Below are 27,463 nucleotides of genomic sequence, written 5' to 3' on the forward strand. Positions count from 1 at the left end.
AATGACCACATGAAGCTGGGACGCATAGATCTTTATATTTATTACAGAGAGGGCACAAGGAAAAACTGTATTTGATGGACACAGAGTCAAGATATTTATGTTTGACCGACACGTAGTGCTTCACGTTTCACAGCGTGCACTTCTTAACACTTCACCGATATAAAAATCTACTCAAATTCACAGTAACATCAATGTTATAATAGAGATTCTTCTACTTATACAATGTCATTTGCATTCTAATACATACATGTATTCTATAAATGCAATTTGGATGCATTTGGAGATAAAACTGCATGGAAACAGATTTTCATGGCAATTAAAAACTGTAATATCTGCAGCAGTCATGTGGGTTTGGGCACTCAGAGCAGCCACAGTCAATTATTTGTATTCATATATATTAATTAAAAAGGTTTAGAACACACTAACAACAACTAAAGGTTCACAAAACCTCCTGAGACAAAAGGCTGTCGACAAAACAACACTGTAATTACCATTTTAGCACATTAATTCAAAAGCAAATTCAATTATGAGAGCCACATTCAACTTTAACCACTCTTTTTAATGCCTCATTATGTATTGGGTAAGCTTTTAAGTATAATATATGCAACCGGCACAAGCATGATGTTGCTTGTTACAAACCTCATTGCAATTTGTAGGTTACAACAAATATACTGGAATTGTATAATGAATAAACCAAGATCAGATATGTGGGGTGGTAGTAAAATAATAACCATAAAGTTTCATTTTAATGTGTGCTACTCATAGTTAAAACAAAAACACGAACATGTTGACAGTTCTCTCACATTTTTGTCTGACATGTGTTTTCCATTATTTACAATCACGGAGTAATGTGATGCAAATGTGGACACAAGCATTTGCTATCACCGGAAAAAATAATGAAAATTAAACATTTATGTAGCCTCAAAGGACGAACGTGGCCTCTGGGTGTTTTCTAACTTGGAAATATGGACGTTTGCGGCACATGACGTTGTGAAATATACACCGTTTCTAGGTTAAAAATCTCAAGCACAGACACGTTTGTTTCTGCACGTTCTTTCTCGGATCTGGAGAGGAATCAGTTGCAGATTATTTTTTTTTGCAGAGTCTCCACACGCTCTATGCAAAGTATGCATAGAGGAAAATGTTAATGCCTATCAGCAGGAGTGCATTAGCACAGCAGAACCTCGACCAGAACACGCTCTCCCTCAGAGTGGGAACTCTGGGGGCCGGGGCCTCGTTCGAGCGCTGCACTGCTGAGACGCAGAATCCCACCCTCTGACCACATGTCATCCGCAGATTTGGCCCAGAGCCTGCAACACACACAAACACACACACACACACACACAGCAGATACAGGAAGTTACTCAGACTATAACTCTTCAGTGACTGACTATCACATGATGTCTGGTTTTATTGCAAGTGGTGGAATTTTACCCTGGGAGCTACGGTGGCTGACAGAGGACACTTTTTGGAGAGGAATCTCCCTCTGCGGCTCTTCAGTTATTGTCCACCATGTCAGATTACAGAGCTAGAAGAGTAGAGAGGAGGAAACATTTATTTTTACCACATAACCACTACATTTTTGTGATGGTGGTCAATAGAATCAGTCAGCTATGAATCTGCACCCTGTGCTGCTCCTTCATACTCCCACATGCATGACATAGCTTCTATGGAAACCCTTCCTGTCACAGAGAACCAGGCAAAGCACTCTTCATCCAAATTGAGAGCACAGAAGTTCAAGGATCTGTTGAGTGTTCAACCCATGTAGAGAGTAACAAAAAATCAGCTTCTGTATGCGGTCCAAGGGTTGTTCCAACTGAGAGAGGGAAAACAAAAGCTACACAGAAGATCATTGTCCCAAAAACCCCAGAGTAAAAACAGCAGCCAAACTCCACTTTATGGAGTAAATAGTGTGTGCACTTAATAGAGTTAAATTGAATAATTTAACCGTTAGAGCACAGAGAATTTAGGCTGTTTTTGTCCCATTACTATGTTAAAACATATGCACAGAGGGTATAAGAATATATGTGCAGTATAGAGTGTCTTATATTCTTTTTCAATCTGAAATAACATACTCAAACTTTTTAGTGCTGTAACAATTACTCGATTATTAATTGATTTCTAATTAATAATCGTCAACTATTTTGATAATCGATTAATCGGAAGCTTTCTTCACAATTAAAACAAAATTTCTGATCTTTTCAGCTTCTTAAATGTGAAAATCTTCTTCATTTCTTTGCTCCATAAAACAAAGAAATCATCATGATTAATCATGAAAATAATCGACAGATTAATCGTGAAAATAAGCTTTAGTTGCAGCTTTAAACGTTTTAGAAATTTGGAAAACAGGTCACAGTTCAAAGTTCGCTTGTGTGACTTCATTCACATTTGTTTTATAATAGTTTCTTTTCACACAATTTTGCCATGTTTCTCTGACACTTTAGCATTTCAAAACAAGGGCAGTAAGATTAGAAAACTGGTTTTTTTTTTCTATTTTATTATTGTGCTGCCTGTTTGTTTTGAGAGTAAGTAGGAGTTTGACATTCTGGGAGATTATTTGTCTTCAGTTTGAGGACAGGGTCGATACCACAGTCATAGATGTTCAGTAAATATGAAGCTGGAGCCATCAGGCTGTTGACTGAGTACAAACAAAGAGAGGAAAAGAGGGATACTGGCTGATACACATGTTATATATTACATTTCGTTATGATACATATCATGTTAATTATTACGTGAGCTTTGAAGGTGTTCATGGGAGTTTAATAGTGAATTTTAGTTCAGTTTTGAGGACTTTGCTTCATGTTCACACACAGACTCTTACCTCTGACACTTAACTCTGCAAGTAATAAATCACAAGGTTTGCCAGTGCACTTTTTCAAAAGAGAGACAGTTTCTCTCTCTCTGGCCAACACCGAGACACTATTTCATGTTTTTATTACATGACTGAATTACTGTAATGTTCTTCTTTCTGGCCTCTCTAAAGGAGAACATGGCTCAGCTGCAGCAGCTCCAACATTCAGCTGAACACCAGAGAGAGAATCATTACACTGGCTTCCTGTTTATGGTCTTAGAACCACTTATTTATCAGATTTTATTTCCTGTATATTATTATAATATTTATTTTATTTCTGTTATATTTATATTTTTCGTATAGGTATTTTTATACTATTTAGTCTAATTTAAACCTTTGTTCTGTCAGGATATAAACAGTATTTCTGATTCTGATTTATTTATTTAATTTATTCACTTGTTTTCAGTACTGATTTACTGATGTATTTCACTACATTTTATATCTGTTAATAATTCTCTTTTATTTTCCCTGCTGTTTAGATCATGTGTTAGTACTTGAGTGAGTTCCCTGACAGTGTTTCCTCACTTCCAGGTGCATGTATACAAACCTACATCAGCACTGTAGGAAATACTTAAATTGACTGTGACGTTTCTTTAAATTTAAAGCGTGGCTTCAGTGATACCGATGTTGCCGGGTAAAAGGCCGGTGTCTTTACCCTTGAACTGCAGTAACCGTTTTAAATACTTAAGATCGCTGTTGTGTGTGTATTTCACATATCAAGGGGAGATCAAGGTCATCTGAGGCTTTACTTTTGGGAGCTGTTTAGGGAAAAGGTTTTTTAGCGAATCTGTGTGTTTTCTAACTTTGGATCAGTCTTTTGAGGAGATTACAATCAGAGGCGCTGATGTTTGCAATTCGAGTTCATGCACAGGTCACACAGTACAATAGTAACGTCAGATGTGACTAATGAGTCACGTCAAAAATAATGTGACTTGTATGTAGCATATGACGTGTCATTCCCTGCACTGCAAGACTATTGACTGTGGTTGATCTACTGGATTTAGACTGACTGTAACAGTTGACCTTCATTTGATCTTGAAAAATGTTCAACTGCCTGTTTCTGTCCCTCAGATTAATCTACGCTTTATTTTCAGAAGATAACACTGCAAATAAAATAACTTAACCCTTAGAACACAGAGGATTTAGGCTGCTTCTGCTGGCCCATTTTGACTGATACATTATATGTTTACACATTTTTTTGTCAGCATTTTAATTTGTAAAGGTTAGCCTTTAATTACAAGCAATTCATTTGAGATTTGTGTCCCCTTGTCCTTTTTGCACGGCCTTGTTAAAAAAGTAACTTATTAACTTTTACTCTGAGTATATTTTAAACAAGCTACTTTTTTTACTTTCACTTGAGTAGGATATTTTTTCTTACATCCTATTTTCAGCATAACCTACAGACAATCTGGTGACAACAACATTTTTCTTTTCATTTTCACCAACTATATAAACACACCTGAGCAAAAAGTAGCCAAATTTGTTTTTAATCGGATTCAATTTGTGAAATTTAGAAACATTATATCATAAGGAGTTGTGTATTATTCCCACGGCAATTTACATGACACAATATACAAGCTGTTGTAGATGTATTTGCTAGAAAAACAGTTGATTGTTGAGTCTCATGCCCAGATCTTGGACACTCCCTGGCCTAAGCCCCTCCCACCTGTTGTGGATGGACAGGTACTTCACAGTACAGATGCAGTCTCTCTGTCTCTTACAGCATGTTATTTTGTTTATTGTCCAACACTCTTGCTGTATTTTAAGTTGGGTTGAAAAGCGTGTGTTGTTTACTGTATCTGTGTGTGTGTGTGTGTGTGTGTGTGTGTGCACACCTGTTCGGCGCTCGGCGGCGGCGTGAGCAACGACACGACAACAACCACAATAGCAGTGAGTCCACAGAGCAGGATGGCGAAGTGAAGGTAGTGGACACTGCGCAGTACTGCGGGTGCAGAGTCCACGACGCCACATCTGGCAGGAGGGAAGGCGAACTCCAGCACCATCCGACACACACCCACCACCAACCCCACCATCAGGCCCCAGAATGCACCCTGAGAACACACACAGATACGTTTATTTTCCAGCTGAATGCTCATCTTCAGTCTCATACTCTGAAGACGTGCCCCCAGATGACTCATGTCAAGCTTGGGTGTGTGTTTTTTGACTGATAGCACTCTCACTTTCCCACCACGATTGTGTGCCGCCTGCACCGTGTCAACATATTTGACACACACGTGCGGTGACACAAATAACTCTTTGTCTTCTTCTGTTTCAAGCTTTTATTGAAGAATGTGCCCGGAGCAGTTCAACTTTACAATATGAAAACAATCGCCCTGTCACACACACACACACACACACACAGCGCCTGCACCTGTACTTTACGGCAGATCCCTTTTTCTCACTTTTCCTTCTCATTTTTTCTCTCTTTGGCCAATTGACCTGAACAAATCACTTACAGATCTAATTGTTCCCTTGTTGTCTTTGTCTGCAAGCGACTGTCGAATTGTGACAGAGACCAGTACATTTAAATGTTAAAGTGTTAATCTCTGAACACAGACGTGTGCTCGATAATGATGATGACACTAATGACTGGTTTTGTTAATGTGCTGAATTAGACTTGCTGCCCTGGTTTCACAAAGTACAGAATATTCTCGTGTAAAAAAAAAAAGGTCTACATTGTTTGTGCACATCGTCAGCGTGTGACACATCCTGCACAGTAACAGTCTGCCCTTTGACCTCATGAGTCAACACCAGTCAAATGCTTAAAGCTCTAAGCTCGCCGCGTTTATCTGTACAAACAAAAAGCTCACACCTGTAGCATGACAGTGCTGGTGACCTGTCCTTATTACTTGTTTAATGGGTCTAAAGTGGAACGCTTTGTAAAATGCCGGCGTATGACTGCATGACTGTGACATTTTGCAGCTTCTGCTTTTGAGTGTTTAAATCAAGTATATTGATTCAAACTGTGTTGAATTTCATAATAAAAATTTTTTTTTTGGGACATCTCAATAACTTCCATCCATATATGACTTTATACATTAATGTGCTCCTTGTTTAGTTGTTTAAACAGCCAGTATGCAGCAGGTGATGACAAATGTAATACCTGACCTTCGTGTTTGTCATATTTGACTCAAATAAAATGCATAAATATAAGCAACAGTATTTTTTTTTTTAAATAATATGAACACACGTCATATACAACCCTCAAAAGAACTAATACTGCTATCAAACCTACCAGACGACTATAGGAATTGACGTAGGAATCTTTGAGGGACAGTGAAAAGTGTGAAACCAGAGAACCTGGAGAAAATCCACACACACAGGGAGAACATGCAAACTCCATGCAGAAAGGCCCTTGTTCTGACTGGGTTGTGAACCAGGGTAAAGAGTGCTAACCACTACACCATTTCATTAAAAAAAAAAATGAAAATGTCAACCTGTTGGTAACATCAGAGCCATCAAATATGATGGCAATCCATTTCTCAAGTGTTGATATATTGAAAGTCTTGCTCTTGCCATGCTTCTAGCAAAAAACAAACAAACAGAGACTTCCTTTAACTTTTAAATGATTCTTTTTTTTTAATCTGCAAAGTGCACAGTAAATGTAAAAGGTAAAATTATCCACCAGTTTGCTCCTACATTGCAGCAACGGTAAAGAAATAACACTGGCTTCACAGTGAAAGCGGAAAAACACTTCCATTCTGAAAAAACCTTGAGGAAAAGCCTCTCACTTCAGTAGTTGAGCAGCATGCCAGCAGCAGAGAACAGGCACACCCAAGAGTTGCTGTAATAAAACAGGGTTTAAATCCTGCCTACCCAGCGGACTGGTCTTTACATGCTCTGGGTTGACTCACATTCTTCCCGCAGCATTGTTATCTCTTTATCACTCCACTGTTATCTCAGAGAAAGTGTGATTATTCTAATAATCACACTTTCCATTCACCTACACACTGTTTTATAGACTCTATTTTTCTAAGTGAAAGAGCAACATGTTCGCAGGTTTTCCCTACAGAGGAAATAGAAAACAATACACTTCATAAAACGCCAACTTCTCTCACACACACATACACGTGTGTGCACGAACACATATACATATGGGTTCACACCAGTCAGCAAGGGCTGTTAGCACTTAGCTGGATCCCATGAACGGCCAATAAAACTGCACACACAGTAGAGTGTAGGAGAAAAGACAAAGAGTCAAACCTCCACAATGTTCTTCTGAGTCGTTTCCAGAATCCAACAAACTTTGAACTAATTTGTTACAGGGAAAAGTCACTAAAGTGTGTGTGTTGATGAGTGATATGCTGTGTTTTTTGTAAACAGGTCTGTCAATGGATCTGTCAATCAACTGAATGTCATGATAGTTTGCCAAAATCTTCTCATTCTTTCGGAGTCATTTATTGAGTCAACATGTCAAACAGTCAACTGGCGGAATCAGCTTCATGGATCTGAAGATTTGCTCTTTTTCAATACAAATTAAATTAATTTGTAGATGTGATTGCTAGAAAAACAGTTGATTGTTGAGTCCAGATCTTTGAATACAAAACTTTTTGGGATTGTCCTAAGTCCCTCCCACCTGATTTGCATGGACGGGTACTTCACAGATACAAGCTCTCTGTCTCTGAAATCCAATTTATTGGTGTCCAGCACAAGGGCCCTATTGAAACTCAAGGAGTTCTGCTTCTTCTTTCTTTGAAATAAATCGCGGGACGTGGGAGTTCAGTTCGCGCATACGCTGTCCACGTGGGAAGTTGGTATTGGACGCAAAAACAGGCGGCCTTCCATGGAAGGGTTGTTTACACAGATCAGTTTAGTGGAATATCCAATTGGAGCACTCTCTTATTCTCTGAACTGTATTGTGATTGGTCAGTCTCCTGTCATGGGCCAGATTTCCTCAATGTTGGAAACAAAGCCGGTGGAGGTCCAGGAGTCTACTTCTCTCTAAGATCACTCGATTTATATTATGTTGATTATAGATTATAATGGAATTATTGATCCATGATGCCAAAAATATCCTGCCTACGCCGGCTTTAATCAGAGATTAAGGATGTACATGTGTGTGTTACATACCTGCTCATTGGTCCTCTTCCAGAAGATAGCCAGAGTGAATACAGCGGTGACAGGCGGAGCGAGGTAGCTCGTCACTGACTGGATGTAAACGTATAGTTGGCCACTATTTGCCGACTGAAGGATGGGGATCCACACCACACTGACCACCACCAGGATCACTGTCACAATCCTGCAACCACCACAAACAGCACTTATCACTTATTATTAACTTCTTTAGTGGAAAATGGTTCAACACACCTTGAGCACCAAAATGTGTTCATAAAAAATGAAGTTATACATATTTTTTGTTATTGTTTTAAACCAACATCAGTTCTTTCCATACATACAAATTTTAATGCATTTTTTAAATTCTAACCCTTAAATTGACAAGTTTTTGTTATGATGCACCTCCATTTTATGGCCTAAAAAAACACGATAAATTAGTTATTTTCGATATACTTCATGCAAACTGGATTACTTTTGGTTTGATATATTATTGCAGCCTGGTATAATGTGAAAGATTAGCAGAAACATTTGTTTATATGCATTATTAGTTTTTGTTTTGCAATGTCATATTTCATAAAATACTCACATTAACACACCTAGAGCACCAAAGTGTGCTCATAAAAAAATGAAGCTATGTAATTATTATTTTCTTATTTTCAGTCCTCATTATACATATCAAACATTAATTTATTTTTAAAGTTTTTAACCTTTAAATTGCTTAAGTTTTTGCCATCAAAAATGATGATTTGAATGGGTTACAATTGGCACATTTTTGTGCTTAGGTGTGTTAGTGTGAGTATTTTAGTTTTTAGTTTTAGTATTTTAGTTTTCGCTGTGAGCAACGTACCTGCCGACGAGTAGCAGCTCTTTCTCTGAGGCCCGAGGTCGATGTTTCTTCCAGATGTCCATGGTGAAGAGTGTGGAGCTGCTGTTGAAGATGGAGGTCAGTGAAGACATCAGAGCTGCCATCATCACTGCTATCATCAACCCTCGCAAACCTCAAAACAAACACACACAGATGGGACAGAAACATTCAGGTGTGACACACAACTTACCAAAGATTGTGCTTTTTTCAAGTGAAAAATATGGGATGTTCTCACCACTTGGCATGAGCTCAATGACCATTTTGGGGAAGGCAATGTTGGAGCAGCCCACCTCAGCTCCACACACTCGTACACATTCCTCGGGATCGACACATCCCACCGTGTCTGAAACATGAGGGACAGTAAAAAATCTCTTTTACACACAGGAGACGAGGACAAAACCAAATATTTGACTCGTGCAGAATTCACGTTGGCTCTAAGAGACCAAACCAAACCTCTCTGAGGGATCAAATGTGTGTAAGAAAGACACAAATAAACCACATTTATCTTATACACTTGACGTATCTTTTAAATTTTTAAGTGTCTTTACTTGGTTCTTGTTCACCTTTTATAAAGACAATATATGTACTGTGTATTCTATTATCTATAGTATTTATAAATTTGCCTTCTTTATTGTACTTTACAATTTACTATTCATTACACTCCTCATCCTAAGATTATGTACCTACAATTTATTTTCATTCCATTTTATATACATTTATTCTATTTATTTATATTCTATGTATAGTGTGTGTGTGTGTGTGTGTTGCTACTGCTACACTCTAATACTAAAGAAAATGTCTTCAGTTTTACTTAAAACATAATATAATATTAAATTGATTCCCCTCACAAAAAAAACACACAACATTTTATTTTTCAAACTGTATTCAAAGTGACCCAGGAATCTGAAATCTTATTGTCATATTATTAATCAGTTATTAATAATAAACACCACATCACAAAAAGTTGAGTGCATTTTGGATGACCTAAATAGGACATGAGCACAACTCAGAAGAAAAGAGTATAAAAAATGCACCCCTTCATACTCTATTAGTTATTATCACTGTTTCGTAAGAATTTGGCCTTAGGGTGAAAAACAAGGTTTTTTTTCTGGCTGTGTCCAGGCAGCAGCGGCAGGAGGAGGAGGGTGGAGTTGTTTAACCCCTCCCTGAATTCCCACATCCAACTACCGGACACTCCGCCTGACTGGCACCCGGTTACCGAGCTTCCGTTGCCGGATTCCTGGCTCTGTCTGACACCACTACCACCACCACGCGGACAAAAGGACGTTTAAATGTCGACTCCAACTCAGTGAAAGTCGAGACTTTTATGCGCCACGTTTAGTCAAGATTTACGACATTTTTTCCCCCTTTCTTTCGTTCTTTCGGAGAAACTGCCATTTTTTGGAACAACTGAAGAGAGAGGGAAAGTGAAACGTCAGCGCAACCGTTTGCTGAGTCACTCTCTTTAAACACTTTGTTTTAAAAGGAAGACTGTTAACTTATTTCTTTATGTTTGCTCTGTGTTCCTGTTTTTGTGTTGACTCAACCACTTGCACGCACACACTCAGACAGAAACACAGCTGCCTTCCCCGTGTGTGTGTGTGTGTGTGTGTACCGGGCCCTGGGGCTATAGCAGCGGCGGCGGCAGCAGGGGCTGAATCGGGTCGTTATACCTCCCTCCTCGACTGTCAGGTGAGAGGCGTGACTGTGGGCGGGAGCTGCGCTTTGTTCTTACAACACCTGAGTGACACAGTGTGAAGCTGAGAGCTGGAGGGGGGGGAGTCTGTCTGTGCCGAGGAGGAGGACTACCCGGAGTAACTCACACTCATCACGGGGACGGGTCCTGATCACCCGGACCAAACGTCATGGACCGTAAATAACTCTCTGGAGATTCGATCGCGAGGAAAACGCGCGTGGACAGTGGGGTCAGAGTGGTTCCAGTAGTTACCGGAGGAGATCTCCGGGGGCCATGGCGCGCTCTCAGATCCAGTGTCTGGACGATCACCACGTCAACTGGCGCGTGAGCGAGAGCAAGCCGGAATTCTTCTACAGCGAGAACCAGCGGCTGGCGATTGAGGAGCTCATCAACAAGGGCCGTGAGGCGTTCACGGACTATGTTCGCGAAAATGACGTGCGGGAGTTCCTCTCTGACCCGGAGCTGGAGTGGATCGCGCACACGGCAGAGGCCTATCGGCCCGGGCACGAGCATCATCAAAAACCGGACACGCCACTCACGCCAGGCCCGGGGAACATCACCCCGGGCTCAGGGGAGGAGGCCGGCGACGGCGAGGTGTCCCTACAGTACTGGCCAGACCGGTCTGAGGCGTCAGTGGTGGAGCTGGACCTGGGCTGGCCCGAGGCCATCTCCTACCGCGGGGTGACGCGCGTGACCGTGTACACGCAGCCTCCGACGGATGGACACACGCACATCAAGGAGGTGGTGCGGAAGAGCATCGCAGGAGCCCAGAAGGTGGGGAGAGAGGGTGATGGTGGAGGGTGTTTGAAAATAAGTTGCAAATAAGTTTATAGGACATACAATTGTTTATCGTAGATTCCAACTAAAGTGTCAAAAAATCTGTCATAGAAAAAGCTGCATTTTTTTATTCATACATTCACATTTCTTAATGGACTACGCCAATCCAATGCCTCTTTTCTTGTGTGTGTGTGTGTGTGTGTGGGGTGTTTTGATTTTCTTTCTTTGTCTATCGAAATATAACAGTTAATATATGATATATCTAAACTTAATTGGCATTAATTGAATATCCCTCATGCTCTGTTTCTCCAGTCTTCAATCACTTTTAAGTAGTTTAAGTGAAGGCAATCTAAAATCTAAACATTGTCAATAAGCATTTGTGTGAAAAAAATGTGCTATATCCTAACGATAGCAGCATTTATCAAATTTCTGAGAACAAATAATGTGTACTTGCACAGACTAAACGTACATAAATAAGCAGTAATACACCGGTTTATGGAATAATAATTGACCAGTGCCATTTAATTTGTCTACCTGTATTTGTGTTAGCATCCACTGTTGATGAGCAACATATTGGGAGCTATTTAACTGAACTAAACAAAGTCTGAGTCACCTCAGAAGATTACGTGAATAAATAGCGTGCCAAACAAGATCAAAAAGTCTGTTGCTGCTTCCCGTCGTATTATTGTCGCAATATTTTCTTCCTACGTTGAGGAAGGTTGTGGTTTTTGTCATCAGCTCACACATTTCTGTACCTCCTTTTTCTGGTGCAGTGAAAAGCGGGAAGCTGAATCACCCATTATTCTCTTAATCTGTTTCCATTGCACCTATTGACATTAACTTTTCCATTTAGGTGTTTTTTTTTTTTGGTTTTTTTAAATATGCGTAGATTGAAAATGTGTGTAAACACAGGCAAGTGAAAGATGATAAAACCTGTTATGTGTTCTTATACAGTGAAACCTTTCACGCAAGTATATTTGCACAATTCGTAAAAATTGTATTCATTTATATACATATACATATATATATATATATATATGTAGAACTTTAGTTATATAGATATAAACATTGCAACTGACTTGTTGCCAAGTCATAGCCCAGGGTAAGGCAAGGAAGAAATACAGTTTTTTGTTCGTGGCACTTTGTTTTCTTCTCTCATCTCTGATTAATCATCTAACAAGCCTTCACTTTTGTCTTGTGATTTGTTGAAGGGAAGCCAAGAGCTGAGCTACGACTGAACAACTGAACGGTTTATAATTTAGTAAAAAATGTTTCTCTGAATATTGATACATTGACGTCGTATCCCTCACATATGTTAAAATAAACTTTCTTTATTTAATTACAAGTTGCAAAAGTACCTCTACTTTATATCTTTTAATATCTTAAACACACTTTTGTGATTAATTTATTTTATTACTGTTGCAATATGTTCATATTGGGCTTGCAGAAACGGCATTTAGATGTAATAACAGTCCTGTACGGAAACACCACACCACTGCTCTGACTCGACACAAGCAGAAGTGGTGAAAACCTCAACTATAACCAAAATCATTTTCTATTCCTCAGTGTTTTAAATGCAGTTCAGTACAGTACACAACACCACATTTGCATGACACAGTGAAGAGAAAAGTCTCATGAATGTTTTGTTATCGCTATTGAGTTAAGTGCTGATATGATTAGTTCATTAAACATGTAATGGAAGGAATTTTGCTATTTTGATCATGAGTTGAGCTTTTTTCCCCCATTGTTGTATAAAAAATGTTTTTTCAGTTCTAGAGTCTCCAATGAAAACTACATACATGTGTATGTTTATTTGGGTTTCATGGAAAGCAAGAGCACCTCAGCATGCTACTATTGTTTATTGACATTATAGAGCTCCTATTTGACGACATGAGGACATAATTGTTAGTTGCCGCTTGAACTGTGTTGAGTTGCATTGTTAACATTACTAAGTGTTTTTGCCAACCCTCTATACCTGTACTTTATGTAAATTAAATGTAGACGCATGATTATTTTTGATAACGGTGTTCCTTTGGTGTGAATTAAACACCTGACATCACAGGATATGGTGCAGGCCAGAACCCTGTCCAATAACTTTTGATTTAAATGAAGTTGATTCATGCTTTCTAGCTTTTCTTAAATAGCTTTTCAAAGTTTTGTTTTTGCCATGTTGACAGGGCTTGGGCTGTTTTCTGTCTATTTCTGCAGATTTACATGTAAAGCTGGATAATGTGGAGACTGAGTAGACAGCATTGTGTGAAGCCACAAGTTCTGCTGAGTTTGTTGAACACGCTCTGTCCAGACTCTTAGCACTTTATCACCGGTCTGTGAAAAACTGTGTGCGGGAGTGTCTTTATCAGGCATTCAGTTTCAGGACTGTTGGAATATTCCTTGAGGATTAAAGAGAATTTGTTCTTCACTTCAAATGTGGTTCTCCCGAGTGCCCGGCGTCCTTTGAGGATTTATTGTTTTTATTATTGTTAATAACAGCAGCTCAAATCGAAATCCAGGCAACATTGTAACACCATTGTGGTTTCTTTTGTGTGTGCGTGCGTGTAGGTAATCGCTGTGGTGATGGACGTGTTTACAGACGTGGATATCTTTCGAGACCTGCTCGATGCTGCGTACAAACGCAAAGTTCCTGTGTACATAATCATTGACATGGCGGCGGTCCCCTGCTTTCTTTCCATGTGTGGCAGAGCTGATATGCACCGTGGACATCTAAAGGTACGCACACATACAGAGACACAGACACACTCCCAGATGATGTTTTCATAAGCTGGGGTACCCTCGTTTAAGGATACGATATCAGAAAAAAAACGTTATTTAAAAAGCATAAACGTGTCAAGAAAAAAAGAAGGTAATATAGTTGATGGAGGTGTAACAGGTTTTAGCCTGCAGCCGTTGCTAACTGGTCGAGGCACTAGGAGTTATAGTAAAATTAAGTAAAGGCACAAACATTCTTGTCTGTGCTGCAGCCGACTTAACACACAATTCACACTGTCTCCGTCTAATAATGCATTTCTCTTTCATTCATTCTCTTTCTTCCTCATAGCTCTAACCGGCAGAGATCCCCCCCTTCTCTCTCTGAGCTTCTCTCTTATCTGTCATCTCATCTCCTGCTTCTATTATGAGCTTTTACGACTTCAATGGTGAGTGTCTCCCGTGAGATTTCACACAGAACATTCACGTACGAGTCAACTCTCCGCCTGGAGCCACACCCTTATCACAGGGCTGAAGACAAACACGGCACAGGGTGTGTCATATAAGCATGCTCATACATAAATACAGACCATGCTCTAACCTGTAGAGTCAGTCAACTTTTAAGCTATGGTGGCGTTAATAAAGAGGAGCTTGCTCTTGAGCAACAAGAAAACTCATTCTTTTCGGTTTCCACATTCTCTTGCCTTTATTTCTCTCTTTTGTTCACAACAGTAGCTCTTCCCCTATGTACTGAATCCCAGAGAGGCTTTGTTTGCACAACATTAACTCCGCATGAATGTATATGTGTGTGTGTGTAGAATCTGCGTGTGCGCTGCTGCGGAGGCGTGGAGTTCTTCACTCGGTCTGCACAGAAGGTGCGTGGGGTGCTGAGTCAGAAGTTCCTCCTGGTAGATGGAGACAGAGCCATCTCAGGTTCATACAGGTGAGCAGTGAGCATCTTTATGTCGGCATTTTAATGTGCAATAATCAGCACTTTTTCATTGGTTAACAGATCTAATTCTTTTGCCAATAACCACCATTTTCTACCATCAATTATACACTATATATAACTATACACAACATGTCCTGCAAAGTGAACATGATGGAGAATACAGCAGAAAAAAAAGTCTCATATCTTAATATCTGATATCTATCATAACGGAGCTGTTATTACACAACTGCTAGTGCATTCATTTTATGTTGCTCTGTCCACAACTGGTCCAGACACATTGATCTGAACAGGCTGAAAGTGCTACCTGTTCACACCAGATGAGAGTAATTTGAGATTTTTAATAAATCTGGAGATTTCAGAACTGTACCCTTAGTGAATGCATCAGATTTTGACGTTTCTAATCACTGTTACAGTTGTGACACTCACACCGTCTCTACCTGCGCATCTCTCATCGACACCCTGTCGTAGCCCCGTGACTTCAGGGTACAAAAGTCTGGTGTAATGATTATGATACATTTTCAGTTGTCTCAGAACAAGTGGCGACATGGAAGAAATCATTCCGATGAGACAAACCGGAATAGTGACACACGCTTATCTGAAAGAAGTTGTTTGAAGTCTGATCACGCATTAAACATGGAACATTGAAGGGGGAATTGTTGCCGAACGGCTGCAATCTCACGGCTTTTTGTCTGTTCTTATTCCAGCTTCACCTGGTCCTCCTCTCGTTTGGACCGCAATCTCATCACTGTGATCACGGGACAGGCAGTGGAGACGTTTGACCTGCAGTTTCGTGACCTTTACCTCACGTCCAGAGGTGTGTCTCTCAACAAAGTTCCCATGGTCGACGAACCGATCCCTGACCCGGTGCCCCAGGCGGCTCCTGCTCCTGTGTCAGCTGCTATTGCCAGGAAACTCATCAATCCTAAATACGCCCTGGTTACCGCAGGAGCCTCCAATCCGGCTCTGTCGGACCAGAACTCCAAGACCTCAAACTCTCAAAATCCCCTTGGGTTGAAAACAACGAAAGGGCGTCTTAAACATGTTATGGAAGAACCAGCCCTACACCCAGGATTAGCCTATTTGGAGAAAGCTAATCTGATCCCATACTTGCCCACATGGCCGGAGCCAGATCCACCCAGTGATGTGATTGGCTTCATCAACATCAGGGATGAAAAACGGGCCAATCAAGTTCACCTGCAGAGGTCAGAGAGGTTTGAAGTAAGCCAGGCCATACGCTTTAGGTCACCATTGATTCAAGCTCCTGCTTCAAACACTGCAGAAACTGACAATCCCTCTGGGAATACAAGTCCAGGCCCCTCTACACCTGTGAGTGCAACCAGCAAACAAACTGAAGAGAAAACAAACAAAGCTCTAAATATAGACCAGACAGACTCCAGTAGGGCGGATCTGCAGCCCCAGTCACAAGACACGCATGTCAAAATAGAAGACATACCCAAATCATTACCCACTGCTACTGCTGATTCACAACCAAAGGAAAAACAACCACCAGGGACACAAGCGCCTGCACCTCCCGTTCCTAAACGTCGCACGCTGCAATTGGTCATCGACTCCGCCCCCTTGGAGCAGCCTGGCCAACCACAGGTGACTCTGATGAAAATGGACCAACCACAAAGTCCAGACGAGTCTTCCGGCATTGACAGAAAACAGGAGGAACTGGCTTTACGTCGGCTGCGTCTGACATCGAGGGACATCGGCGGAGACTCTGGCAGCAACGACGAGGGAAGCCAGGACAGCACCAAGGTCATCTGTGACCGAGCGGCCAATGACGACCCTTCAAGCACCTCAACAGTGTCAGAGGAGGAGTTCTATGACACCCAGCAGGATCCAAGTGATATGCTGACAAACGGAGTGACGACCGGCTCGGGTCGCGGGAACCGGCATGCGGACGGGGTCAACATGATGGCCCGCCTCTCCCAGAGCATGCTGGACTTACGGGAGCCTAACCAATCAGAAGACAGCCTTGCCCTCCTCCGCCAATCAAGGGAGCTTCGCAGACAACCTCACGCGTCACCGCACAGGCACATAGGACAGGTGAGACAAAAAAGTGCTGACCAAGAGTGAATGAAGTCATGTCATCTTGGACTTTTGATGTAGATATTCTGCCTAAATTGTGACAAACTAAAAATATTAAATTAAAACAATGGAAAAATCAACTGCTGAAGTGAAATGATGAGCTGATTAATTGTTCTAAAGTACACTGCATGGTCCCAGCGCGACTCGACTCACCTCGGCACGGCACAGTTATTTTGCTTTTCCATTAGTAATAGTACCTGGTACAGCAAGCTGAGGCAATCCAACGTGTGACGTGATCAGAGTGTCGTCACAGGAAGAGTCATGAGCGAAAAAATCCTGAAAACATGCGTTAATCTCCAACATTTAGCACGGAAATGTCTGAAATCTCAAGATTTAACAGAGGAGTCTGGTGTATTTAGCGACAGCACTGCTGAAAACCGGCCATCTGTGCGCCGGTCATGCAGGAAGTACTGGACTAATCTTTTAAATTAACTTATTTTAATGATTCAGTACATTGAAAACATCTACTTTACAAGTCACTAGTTTGTGTGTAGTCAGTTTCATGCAGCCATGTTGTGATGACTCCGCCCACGTTGAGGAGGTACTATATTGTAATGGAAAACCAACCAAACCGTGTAGTCGAGCCGTGCCGTGCTGATGTGAGGCGTGGCGGGACCACGTCGTGGAAAAGCGGCACTAGTTTACGTTGTAAATGCTAAATCAAACCCTGCTCCAACTTCGTTTGACAGTGTTGTGTATGGAATCTTTGGGTTTTGGACTGACAATTTGACAAAGTATGCACTATAAATGCACTGCAGGTGTTGGTGTCCCAACAGTTTATGAACAATATGTATCTCCACACACAAAGAATGTCTGTCTGTTTGTCAATCATAATTAGTCTGTCCATAACGGTTCACTTGACAAACCCACACACACCAACACAGATGGGTATTCCATTCATCGGCCTGTCAATCACATGTCAGGCTTTAAACATTGTACAACTGATTAATAGGTCAACCAAAACAATCTGTTTTGCTGCTATAGTGACACTCCTTGTACAGGAAATGATCAGATGATTCAAATTAGGCTAATAAGGGTGTGTTGTACCAGTGGAATTAAAACAAGTTACTACCTGTTAAAAAAACTTGATGTCATGCCCTTTCTCCTTATTAAAATGTGTTTTCACTTTCAAGTGAGTGAGTGAGTGTTTGTGTTTGTTTGTTTGTTTGTGTGTGTGTGTGTGTGTGTGTGTGTGTGCGCACATACCTGGGTAGAGAGCTCGACTGATCATACCAGGGAGGATGATGAAGATGAAGGGCAGCATCTTCAGCCAGGCCGCCAGGATCGATGCTCCTTTCACATGACTCATGTTCTTAGCAGACAGTGACCGCTGCACAATCACCTACATAGAGAAAGAGAAATTGTAAAAAATAATGACCTTATATCAAAATAGAACTGTAAAACAGAAAAATTATGTATAGTGTAGTGCAATACATATAAATGTAAATAAACTTAGTAAAAAAACAAACATTTATTTTAATTTATGTTGTGTCAAACTGTTGCAAAATGTGATTTCTTTATCAGGAAAAAAAAGGTCAGAATATGACTAATTGAAGAGTCTGAACCTATGGCAGTTGTTGTTTTGACTTGTCAAAATACCAAATTTTAAATCTAAAGCAGATCTGCAGAGTTGACTTGCATGGCCCCTGTGTGGATGAAAGGTTTCAGGGCTTGAAATCCTGATTATTATAGAATAAAATGTCAAAAGGTTATCTGGCCCGGGGACTTTTTATAGAGAATAGGAAAGGATCGAGGATAGATCCCTGGGGCACTCCACGTGTGAAGCCGGTAGTCATTTTAGAGGATTTATAGCATCGATAAACAATTTTGTGGACTTAACAATGTGACATTCATCCGCCTGTACTTTTCGGTCTTTGTCTAGCTGTTCAAGATGTCGAGATCCCCACAACGTGATGCAAGACTGCAAGGGAACAAACAGGAAAATTACCAACGGCCCAAACAAGCAGTTGGCCCCGTGATTGTAGGACACCGTTACTGGCCTGATTCGGCCCAGCTGCGTTCAGACACGCGGTCTGGCCGCTCGCCACAACGCTACAACCAGGACAGCGGGAAGATGGACCACGGCTTGACACAGCCCCCAACCAACCCAACAGGGCTACTAGGGGTTTCTTTATCAAAACTGAACAGTTTCAGGCATTTGAGGGCAAGGGGAGGTGTGGCACAGAAGAAGGTGTCTCAGAATAACAAGGCTGCGAGGTAGAACTGTGGACTAAATGTTCATTAGCGTTTGTTTATGCAGACTTCCTGTTTTAAGAAACTGGTGACTCCCCTACGTGGAATCTTTTCTATCTCAGGCATTCATGTCATTTCCGCTTTGCAAACCCTGGGGCTCAGCGTAAAGAGGGCTATTTAATTATGTCTTAGTCAACAGGAATTGTCACGTCAATTTGCTGATGTGTTTTTAAGAGGTTTTTTATCGTATCATATCGTATCATCACTTTACAAAGAAATGCTTCCTTGTTCAGTGGTTTCTGACTCATAATGAATATTAGATACAGATACAGCTTTGTATGTACTGGCTAAGGTTTCCACTGGAAAGCAGGGTATTTTGCAGATAATGAAAGTCACCGTAATAATTTTGCCACAAAATAAGACGCTTCACTCTTGTGACAAAAAAAGCCTTTGAGCAAAATACTCTAATTTACCTCAGGTTTTATTTTTCTGAATTCTACACTGTAAAATGTTAGACATAATATACATGATGCATGATCAGCTGGTTATGGAGTCAGACTCTTGTGCTGATGCCACTGTGGTTACTGATGGACTAAGGGGTTAGAGTAGTGCTTGGATTGCTTTGTGTCACTGTTTTCTTGTGCAGATGTAAAGAGCAGCTGATAAATGCAATGCTTAATTAACACTGACCTGGGGCCAAACATGAATGTTGTAAATAAAAAAGGACAGATTGTTGCTCTGTTTTTGCCTTAATCTGTGCTGGTAAAAACAAAAGTTTATTGGGAATCCTGCAGCGATAACGATCCCTAAATATCAGCTGAGGTACTTTATACTCATTTTGAAAAAAAATGGTTTATTATTGGAGTAAATACTGATTCATATACATCATATAATGATATATATGGTGGTGATAAAATACAAAACACCAAAGATATGTTGTTCATTTATGCGGACATACACTAACCTCCAATGTTAGTGGGAAATGAGTCTTTAGTCAAACCTACAGTATTTGCACACAAGACAACTGATTTTGGAAATGAGTTACAGAATAGTTAAAGGATTTTATGAACACGCCCAGTGAGGTACTGCTTTTGCCTCATAGACGGAAAAAATATAATTGCAGATTTTTATGATTTAAAAAGGTTTGTTTTGGAGTCTGGAGTCGTTTGGGTTTGGCACAAGGAAAACGACAGAGTCTGACCTTCTTTTTGCAGAGAGCTACTGTCTGCATGAAGCCACGTTAGTAGAAGGGACAGGACTAAATCAAAACCAAAGTCCACGATTAAAATGTTTTTATCTTTCTTGACCTTAGAGACTGTCATCAAAGCAATCAGGAGTTTTATGACGGTGAAGTGGAGGATGAGAATAAACACTGGTTCAGCTTTGTTCAGCCATAGTCACGGTTGCTTCCACTTGTCCTTGAGGACACTTTCCATTTACCATTGAAACTGTTACATCACCCAAGTAAATCCATTAGGGGGAAAACATTAGTTCAGAAATTGGGTCAAAATGAGCAAAAAACTAAGAACCAAGAAGCACTCGATACTTTTCGTTCTGAACAACCCGTAGAAGATATCCGATAATAATGTTAGGACATGAACTTGTGGAAACATGTTACAACAACATTCCCTGTGTGTATTTTGAAAAGAGAACATTTTCCAGTTCAGTGGAGTGAGTGCTACCAGGGCAAGTCCAACAGGACACTGGAAGGAACCACACCAGGACTATTCAATTACAAAAAAACATAATGTTCTGCAGCCAGGAAGCAGCAGGTGACACATTTAAAACAAAAAGTGCATTTAAAAAATAATAATAAAAAAAGTAGTAATAGAACTATTTTGGTCATGTGTTTGGTCATAATATTAGCAACAGCTTTTGTTTTTCTTCAACCCTTTAAACCCAAAACCTCAAAATGTCTGTCTGGACTTTTTTTTGTGCTTATTTTAACCAAAAAAAAGGGCCAGAAAATGCCCTGTAAGTGTTTTTGCCCGTTTTTCCAGAATAACTTTCACGAAAAACAAAATAGTTTTATTTAGAAAAAACAGTTGTACATGAACACCAGATTTTGGGTGTGAAATTTGAACAGTGTAAAACACTGGTTTTTGCCTCAATTTCCAAAAACAGGCTAAAAAATGGAAACTATGCACAGGTGTTTTTTCCAACTCTCTCCTCTCTGGTGACAAAGATGCAGATTATTTCAGCTTGCTGCTGTAGCACAACAGAAATTACCGTAATAACCACATGAAGTGGAACTTGTCAGCTTTCAGAAACCGTTGGCATTTTTCCGACAGCACAAGTTGCCGCGGAATTGCAGTAACGCACAAACGTGTCGTCTGCGATACGCTTGGTGTTAAAGGGTTAAAATAATAGGAAGATAATGTCATATACGACCCACAACCATCTCAAAGTGCCTTTAACGGAATACAAAATAACTAACACTGCTATCAAACCTATCAGACCTAATGTAGGAATTGATGTAGGGATCTTTGAGGGACAGTAAAAAAGTGTTTCTGTGGAAGCACAGGCTGGGCCACTATGAAGTTGGTTATGGGCCGCCATTTGAATAGACCACAACTACACCTTAGTGCAGCTGTGAACATGCATATTGTCATGTGAGCAGTGTAGTGTAGAATATACCTGGTCGGTGCACCAGTACCAGGTCGCCAGTATAGTGAGTCCCAGTGTCATGCCGGGCCAGGGCAGGTCTCCAGTGACGGCGTCCCTGAACAGGTGCATGGCATCCTCACGTGGGAGGTGGCAGCTACTGTTGGGGATGATCTTACTGGGCACTGCCATGCTGTACACGCGCTCCAGGTTACCATACCCTCCGATCTTGTTAAAGGCTGTGGGTGAAACACAAAGCACATGAGTTTAAATGAAATAAGTGCCTCTCGTGAGACAATACACGTGTTCAGCTTGTGTTTGTTGAACTGTACACACCAGTGATTGTCAGGATTATCGCTCCTATAATCATGATAAATGTCTGAAGAGTGTCGGTGTAGATGACAGCGGCAAGTCCACCTGGAAAAAGGGGAGCGTGTTTTTTTTAGTGTCAGTCCACACAACGCAGACAAAAACAGGCAGATTATACGGATGTGACATTTATTCTCAATGCGTAACTTTGGGCATTACGAGCTATAAAAACTACAGATAATGTTTTGTAGTGTAGTGCTATCACAAGCTAGAATTCACGTGAGCAAGCCGAGGTTGTTACACGTAACAAGAATTTTTTTTCTCAATCCTTCAAGAGCCCCGATCCTCCGAGGCTTTGGAATAAAGACAAGACTGAGATTGAGCAAACACGCAGGCACAAGACGAGAAAAGAGCAAGAGACAAACTGTCCAGAAGGTTTCAGAGCCAAGTACTGGAGACACGAGAAAAACATTAGTGAAAGAGTGTATTCTGCATTGACTTGCATAACAGCCTACACGAGGACACCATGTGTAGTGTATTTGTATATCGATTTGATTTGAATATTAAGCACTTTGTAAGATTATTAAGAAAAGTTTATTATCATTAGTATTATTATTATTATTATTATTTGGAGGAAGAATGGCAATCCTGAAGACAGCACATTCACAAGGCCACTGACTTCAAATGAAACACACCCTTGTGACCTTTGTCCTTTTGACTCCTCGGGTTCTATTTTGTTAATCTTTAAAGTCCAAGTGAACATCTTCGAAGTTTATTATTGACCTTCAACCCTCAATCATGTTCTTCTCAATTAATTTGTCCGTCCAAGTGAATGTTTGTACCAATTTTGAAGAGGAAATTCCCCTGAGATACCGTGCTCGCGTGAACGCAACGGATAGACGGAAAAAGCTGAAAATACAACGCTGTGCCGTCCGCACACAAAACCTTTTTTCTGAACATTTCCTGTGTTGTTGTTGTTGTTGTACCTGCAATAGTGTAGAGTGCAGTGACCACCAGCATGAGGACAGTGGACAGATACAGGTTCCATCCCAGACACACCTGAACAAACAAGGCTCCCGAGAACAGGTCAGTCTGGTGATGGAAACACAACACGGCTGTCAGTCAGCAGAGATCCTGCGTCACGGCGGCTTCAAAAGGCAACGCAGTGTAATGTAATGGCTGTGTTTGTGAGAGAGTGAGTGAGTGAGTGAGTGAGTGAGTGACATACTGATATTTTTGTGAAGACGGACAGCAGCAGTGAGAGGACGGCCAAGTAGGTTCTGATCCTCTCTCCTCCGAAACGACGACCCAGATACTCGGGCATCGTCACAATCTGAACGCACACATTTACACACATACAGTATATATACAGTAAGAGCAGACTGAACTGTCAGCAGAGAGTAAAAGTAGACTTGTACAGCACTATTCACACAACTCAAAGTGCTTTACTATGGCACATGAAGAAAATCACAGAATAAAATCAGCATTAAAATAACGATAAAAGTGTGATTTGTCAATACAACGTGCATTTAACAAACAAGAACGAACTGATACCTAAGATGTTTACTATATCATGATATATTATTATTATTGTTTTTAAATGCTTTTAATGTTTCTTTTATTGGCCTTTATGTTTGCCTTTAGCCCTCATTAGTGCTTTATTAATTAAATTGGATGATTGTTTAAGAATTTAAGTGAAAGCTGCAGTAAATAATAATGTTTTCAGGTGTTCAGGGAGTTTGTTCCACAGGTGAGGAGCAGAATAACTGAATGCTGCTTCACTCTGTTCGGTTCTGCATGTGGGAAACACACAGTAAACCTGTTCCTGAAGATCTTAGCACTCTGGATGCTTCACATAGAGAGCTAATAAAGCTAGTCTGTAGTCCACATGGAGACCAAAACCTGGCCTTAATGAGGCAAAACTTCATTCCTGGGTAAACGGTTAAGTTTAGGGTGTTAGGGTAAGATTTGTATGATTTGTGGTTAGGTTAAGGTTATAGGATTATGGGATAACACATCCACATCCACAGAGCTGTACAAACCTGTGTCGTCATACACAAGTAACTAACAAAACTAATTACTGGAAAACAGTGTGTGTTTTTGTGTGTGTGTGTGTGTGAGAGAGAGAGAGACACCCAGTTGGGGAATTTTCAAGGCGGGGAATATTTGGTGAGAGAATGTCTCTCTTGGCACCTTCAGCGTACCTGCTGAACCAGCCTTAACAAGCAGACAATCACCTCTGTCTGTGTGTGTGTGTGTGTGTGTGTGTGTAGACTGTGGGGACACATTTTTATTCAAATCCATCTCCGTGAGGATATTTTGACAAAAAAAAACAACAACTAGCAAACCTGCTGTAAAAACTAAAAACAAAAACAGTCACAACTTTGCTTTTTAACCCTTAATGCTCACGTGACACGATTTCTTCGTCTTCTTATGTGTTGTGGAGTCAAAATACAGATTCATTTTATATCGCATATTTATTTATTTATTTTTTAAAAGAGGAAATAGCAATAGTTGTTCAGAAGTCACAAAATAGACACATTTTCTTCCATTTTTGTTCATAAAGACAAGACAAGCGAACTCTGAAATGGGACATATTTTTAAAAAATGTGAGCACCTTTTGCTCAGTTGTGTTTATATAAAACAAAACAAAAATTGTGATCATCAGATTGCCTACGTTGTGCTGAAAAAAGGCTCTATAGTGCACATTCTTAAAGCCTCTGGTTTTAACATAGTAATGGGGGGGGGAGCAGCCTAAATGCTCTGTGTTCCAAGGGGTAACTGTTTAACTTTGTTTTAGGGTCAGGGTTAGAATCAAGTGGAGGAATAGGCTTTAGCTGAGATGGTTGAGGTTTAGGCTTGCATTATGTCACAAAGTGTGATGTACACGTGTGTGTGTGTGTGTGTGTGTGTGTGTGTGCACTAACCCCTGAGGAGATGTAGACAGGCACAAAAACCCAGGCCAGAGCCAGCAGCACATACGTGGCCTGAGAGACGGACAGAGGACAGACAGTTATAAGACAGATTTTCTCATGAGTGGAAAAAAAACATTTATCTTTGCTGCCCCCTGCTGATGTTCCTCTGTACCTGTTCAATCTATGTTGAAAGAGGAAAGTAGGTTGACTACATACTTGCAGTGCTGTCATCATCATTTATTTTATTTTATGTAAGTGGGAAATTAGTCACTGAAAAAGCATGGTGTTGTCATTTGTCTTCCCTGTGGTGTATTTTGTCTTGTGTATGAACAACATCACAAAGGATGGATTAGTAGACGGGTGCATCACAGGATTTGTGTGTGTGTGTGTGTGTGTGCGCGCGCGCGTGTGTTCTCACTCACATTCCATTCAAAGCCGGCGACAGCGATGCCTCCGGCAGCTCCAGTTCCAGCCAGACCGATGAACAGACCTGAACCCTCTGAGCTGGCAAACAGAGACGCTCCGATCTGCACACACACGTGTTTAAATGTGGCAATAGTCCATAATATTAAAACTCTAGCCTTCAACTAGCTCCTTTTTCCACCCTGTGTTGTGTTTTATTTACATTTTTTTATTTTTTATTTTAAATATAAAACAGGGCTTTAACTTATTATATGATGTCATCCTTATTTCATGGGTCAAATAGTTTTTGTGGCACCAGATTCATTATATTTCAGTGGAGAGGCTCTGATTCTTGAGGTTGCAGAGCCCCTGGTCTAGTGAAACCAGGAAATCACACACACACACGCACACACGCACACACTTACCGGCCACCAGGCCATGTCTCGTCCAGCCAGGAAATATCCACTCAGAGTATTTCTGCTGACCCTGCATGATGACTGACAGAGAGCAGAGTTAAGTGTGACACATAAACGCACAAACATAAACTGCACACACACACACACACACAGAGGTGGAAAGAGTACTGAAATAGTCTACTCAAGTAAAAGTACCAACATGTTACTTAAGTACAAGTAAAAGTACAGATCTAAAACATTTACTAAATTTAAAACAAACAAAAAAGTAGCTTGTTTAAAATGTACTCAGAGTAAAAGTTACTTAGTTACTTTTTTTAACAAAGTCGGGGTTCTTTCTTGTGTCGCGCACAAGGGGACACAAATCTCACATGGATTGTTTTTAATTAAAGGCAAACCTTTACAAATTAAAGTGCTGACAAAACACATAATGCCTCAGTCAACGTGGGTCAAAGGTCACGAATGCTTTTACTTTCTACCTAATTGTCTTCATCATTTACTGCCAAAGTTGCAGGTGCGTGATTTTTTTAAAAAAAAGATTCAGGCCAACATTTATTTACTCAGTAATGGATGAGATTTGACAAAATAAACCTACTCAATTACAGTAACACTAATAAATATAATTCTTTACTTTCCACCTCTGCACACACACACACTCACACACGTCTTACCCAGATGCCGACAGCGATGTTGAGCAGAAAGTACGTCGCTATTACAATAATATCAGAGAAGCTGAAGGACTGTGACAGGGCGTAGAAGTTGACGGTGTCATTAGACATCCTCGGTGTTTGCCACAAAACTCACACACACACACACAGAAAAAAAAGCACAGACTGCTGCCTCCTGTGTTGCACACAGACACACACACACACACACACCTGTTGAATGTAACGCTTACACCTGAGTCTCATCAGACTGCTGGTTCACGCTCACCACACGAAACAGGACAAAGAGAAGGCCTCTGTCCTTAGAACACACACACAGTGTCAGGGCAGCCTGTGCTAAGTGTCCTCTTCAGGGATGAATCCCACACTGACCGCATGATCACCAAATCACCACATCACCAAAAAGCCGACACACTGTGTCACATGTTGAGAGTGTGAAGAGGGCAGGTCCCCTCGTATGTGAACTGATGATTAAACACATCACCTTAATGTGACACCTGCAACGCTGACACACACACTCTGTGCCGGGGGATAATGGAGTGTGTGTTTGTGTGTGTGTGTACGTGTGTGTGTGTGTGGTTAGGGGAGAAGAGCAGATGCTCGAGTGGACCAGAGTCCACACACACACACACACACACACACACACACACACACACACACACACACACACACACACACACACACACACACACACGCGGTCAATCATTAGTGACGGAAGCTTTATAATCATTAGTGTCAAAAAGCATCAGCTGGTAAGTGCTAAGAAGGTTGAACACCAGTCTATTCAAATGGCGGCTCGTGGGCCACATGCGGCCCATAAGCAACTTCCCAGTGGCCCAGCCTGTGGTTCCACCAGAAATAGGCAAAGAAATAACTAAAGAAAGACTTTTCAATGTCACTCAAAGATTCCTACATCAATTCCTACAGTAGGTTTGATAGCAGTGTTATGGTATTTTCCAGCATGGTCCC

General features: G+C 40.8%; 2 protein-coding genes across 2 annotated transcripts; one reads left to right on the forward strand and one right to left on the reverse strand.

Annotated features, from left to right (window-relative positions):
* Positions 1–20: 20 nt before the first annotated feature.
* slc5a10 (solute carrier family 5 member 10) lies at positions 21–27,016 on the reverse strand. Its single transcript, XM_044028485.1, has 15 exons — positions 26,501–27,016; positions 25,842–25,913; positions 25,437–25,541; positions 25,027–25,086; positions 23,328–23,432; positions 23,086–23,191; positions 22,127–22,207; positions 21,824–22,029; positions 18,200–18,335; positions 9,007–9,114; positions 8,754–8,904; positions 7,922–8,090; positions 4,687–4,902; positions 1,435–1,528; positions 21–1,310 (listed from the first exon to the last, which is right to left on the reverse strand). The coding sequence occupies exons 1-15, from the start codon at positions 26,606–26,608 to the stop codon at positions 1,117–1,119; spliced, it is 1,911 nt and encodes a 636-aa protein (XP_043884420.1). The 5' UTR covers positions 26,609–27,016; the 3' UTR covers positions 21–1,116.
* LOC122771127 (protein FAM83G) lies at positions 10,379–19,921 on the forward strand. Its single transcript, XM_044028484.1, has 5 exons — positions 10,379–11,241; positions 13,804–13,971; positions 14,766–14,890; positions 15,604–16,951; positions 18,876–19,921. Exons 1-5 carry the CDS (start codon positions 10,741–10,743, stop codon positions 19,212–19,214), a joined length of 2,481 nt encoding a protein of 826 aa, XP_043884419.1. The 5' UTR covers positions 10,379–10,740; the 3' UTR covers positions 19,215–19,921.
* Positions 27,017–27,463: the final 447 nt, after the last annotated feature.

Source organism: Solea senegalensis, linkage group LG6 (assembly GCF_019176455.1).
Source record: "Solea senegalensis isolate Sse05_10M linkage group LG6, IFAPA_SoseM_1, whole genome shotgun sequence".
Lineage (NCBI taxonomy): Eukaryota > Metazoa > Chordata > Actinopteri > Pleuronectiformes > Soleidae > Solea > Solea senegalensis.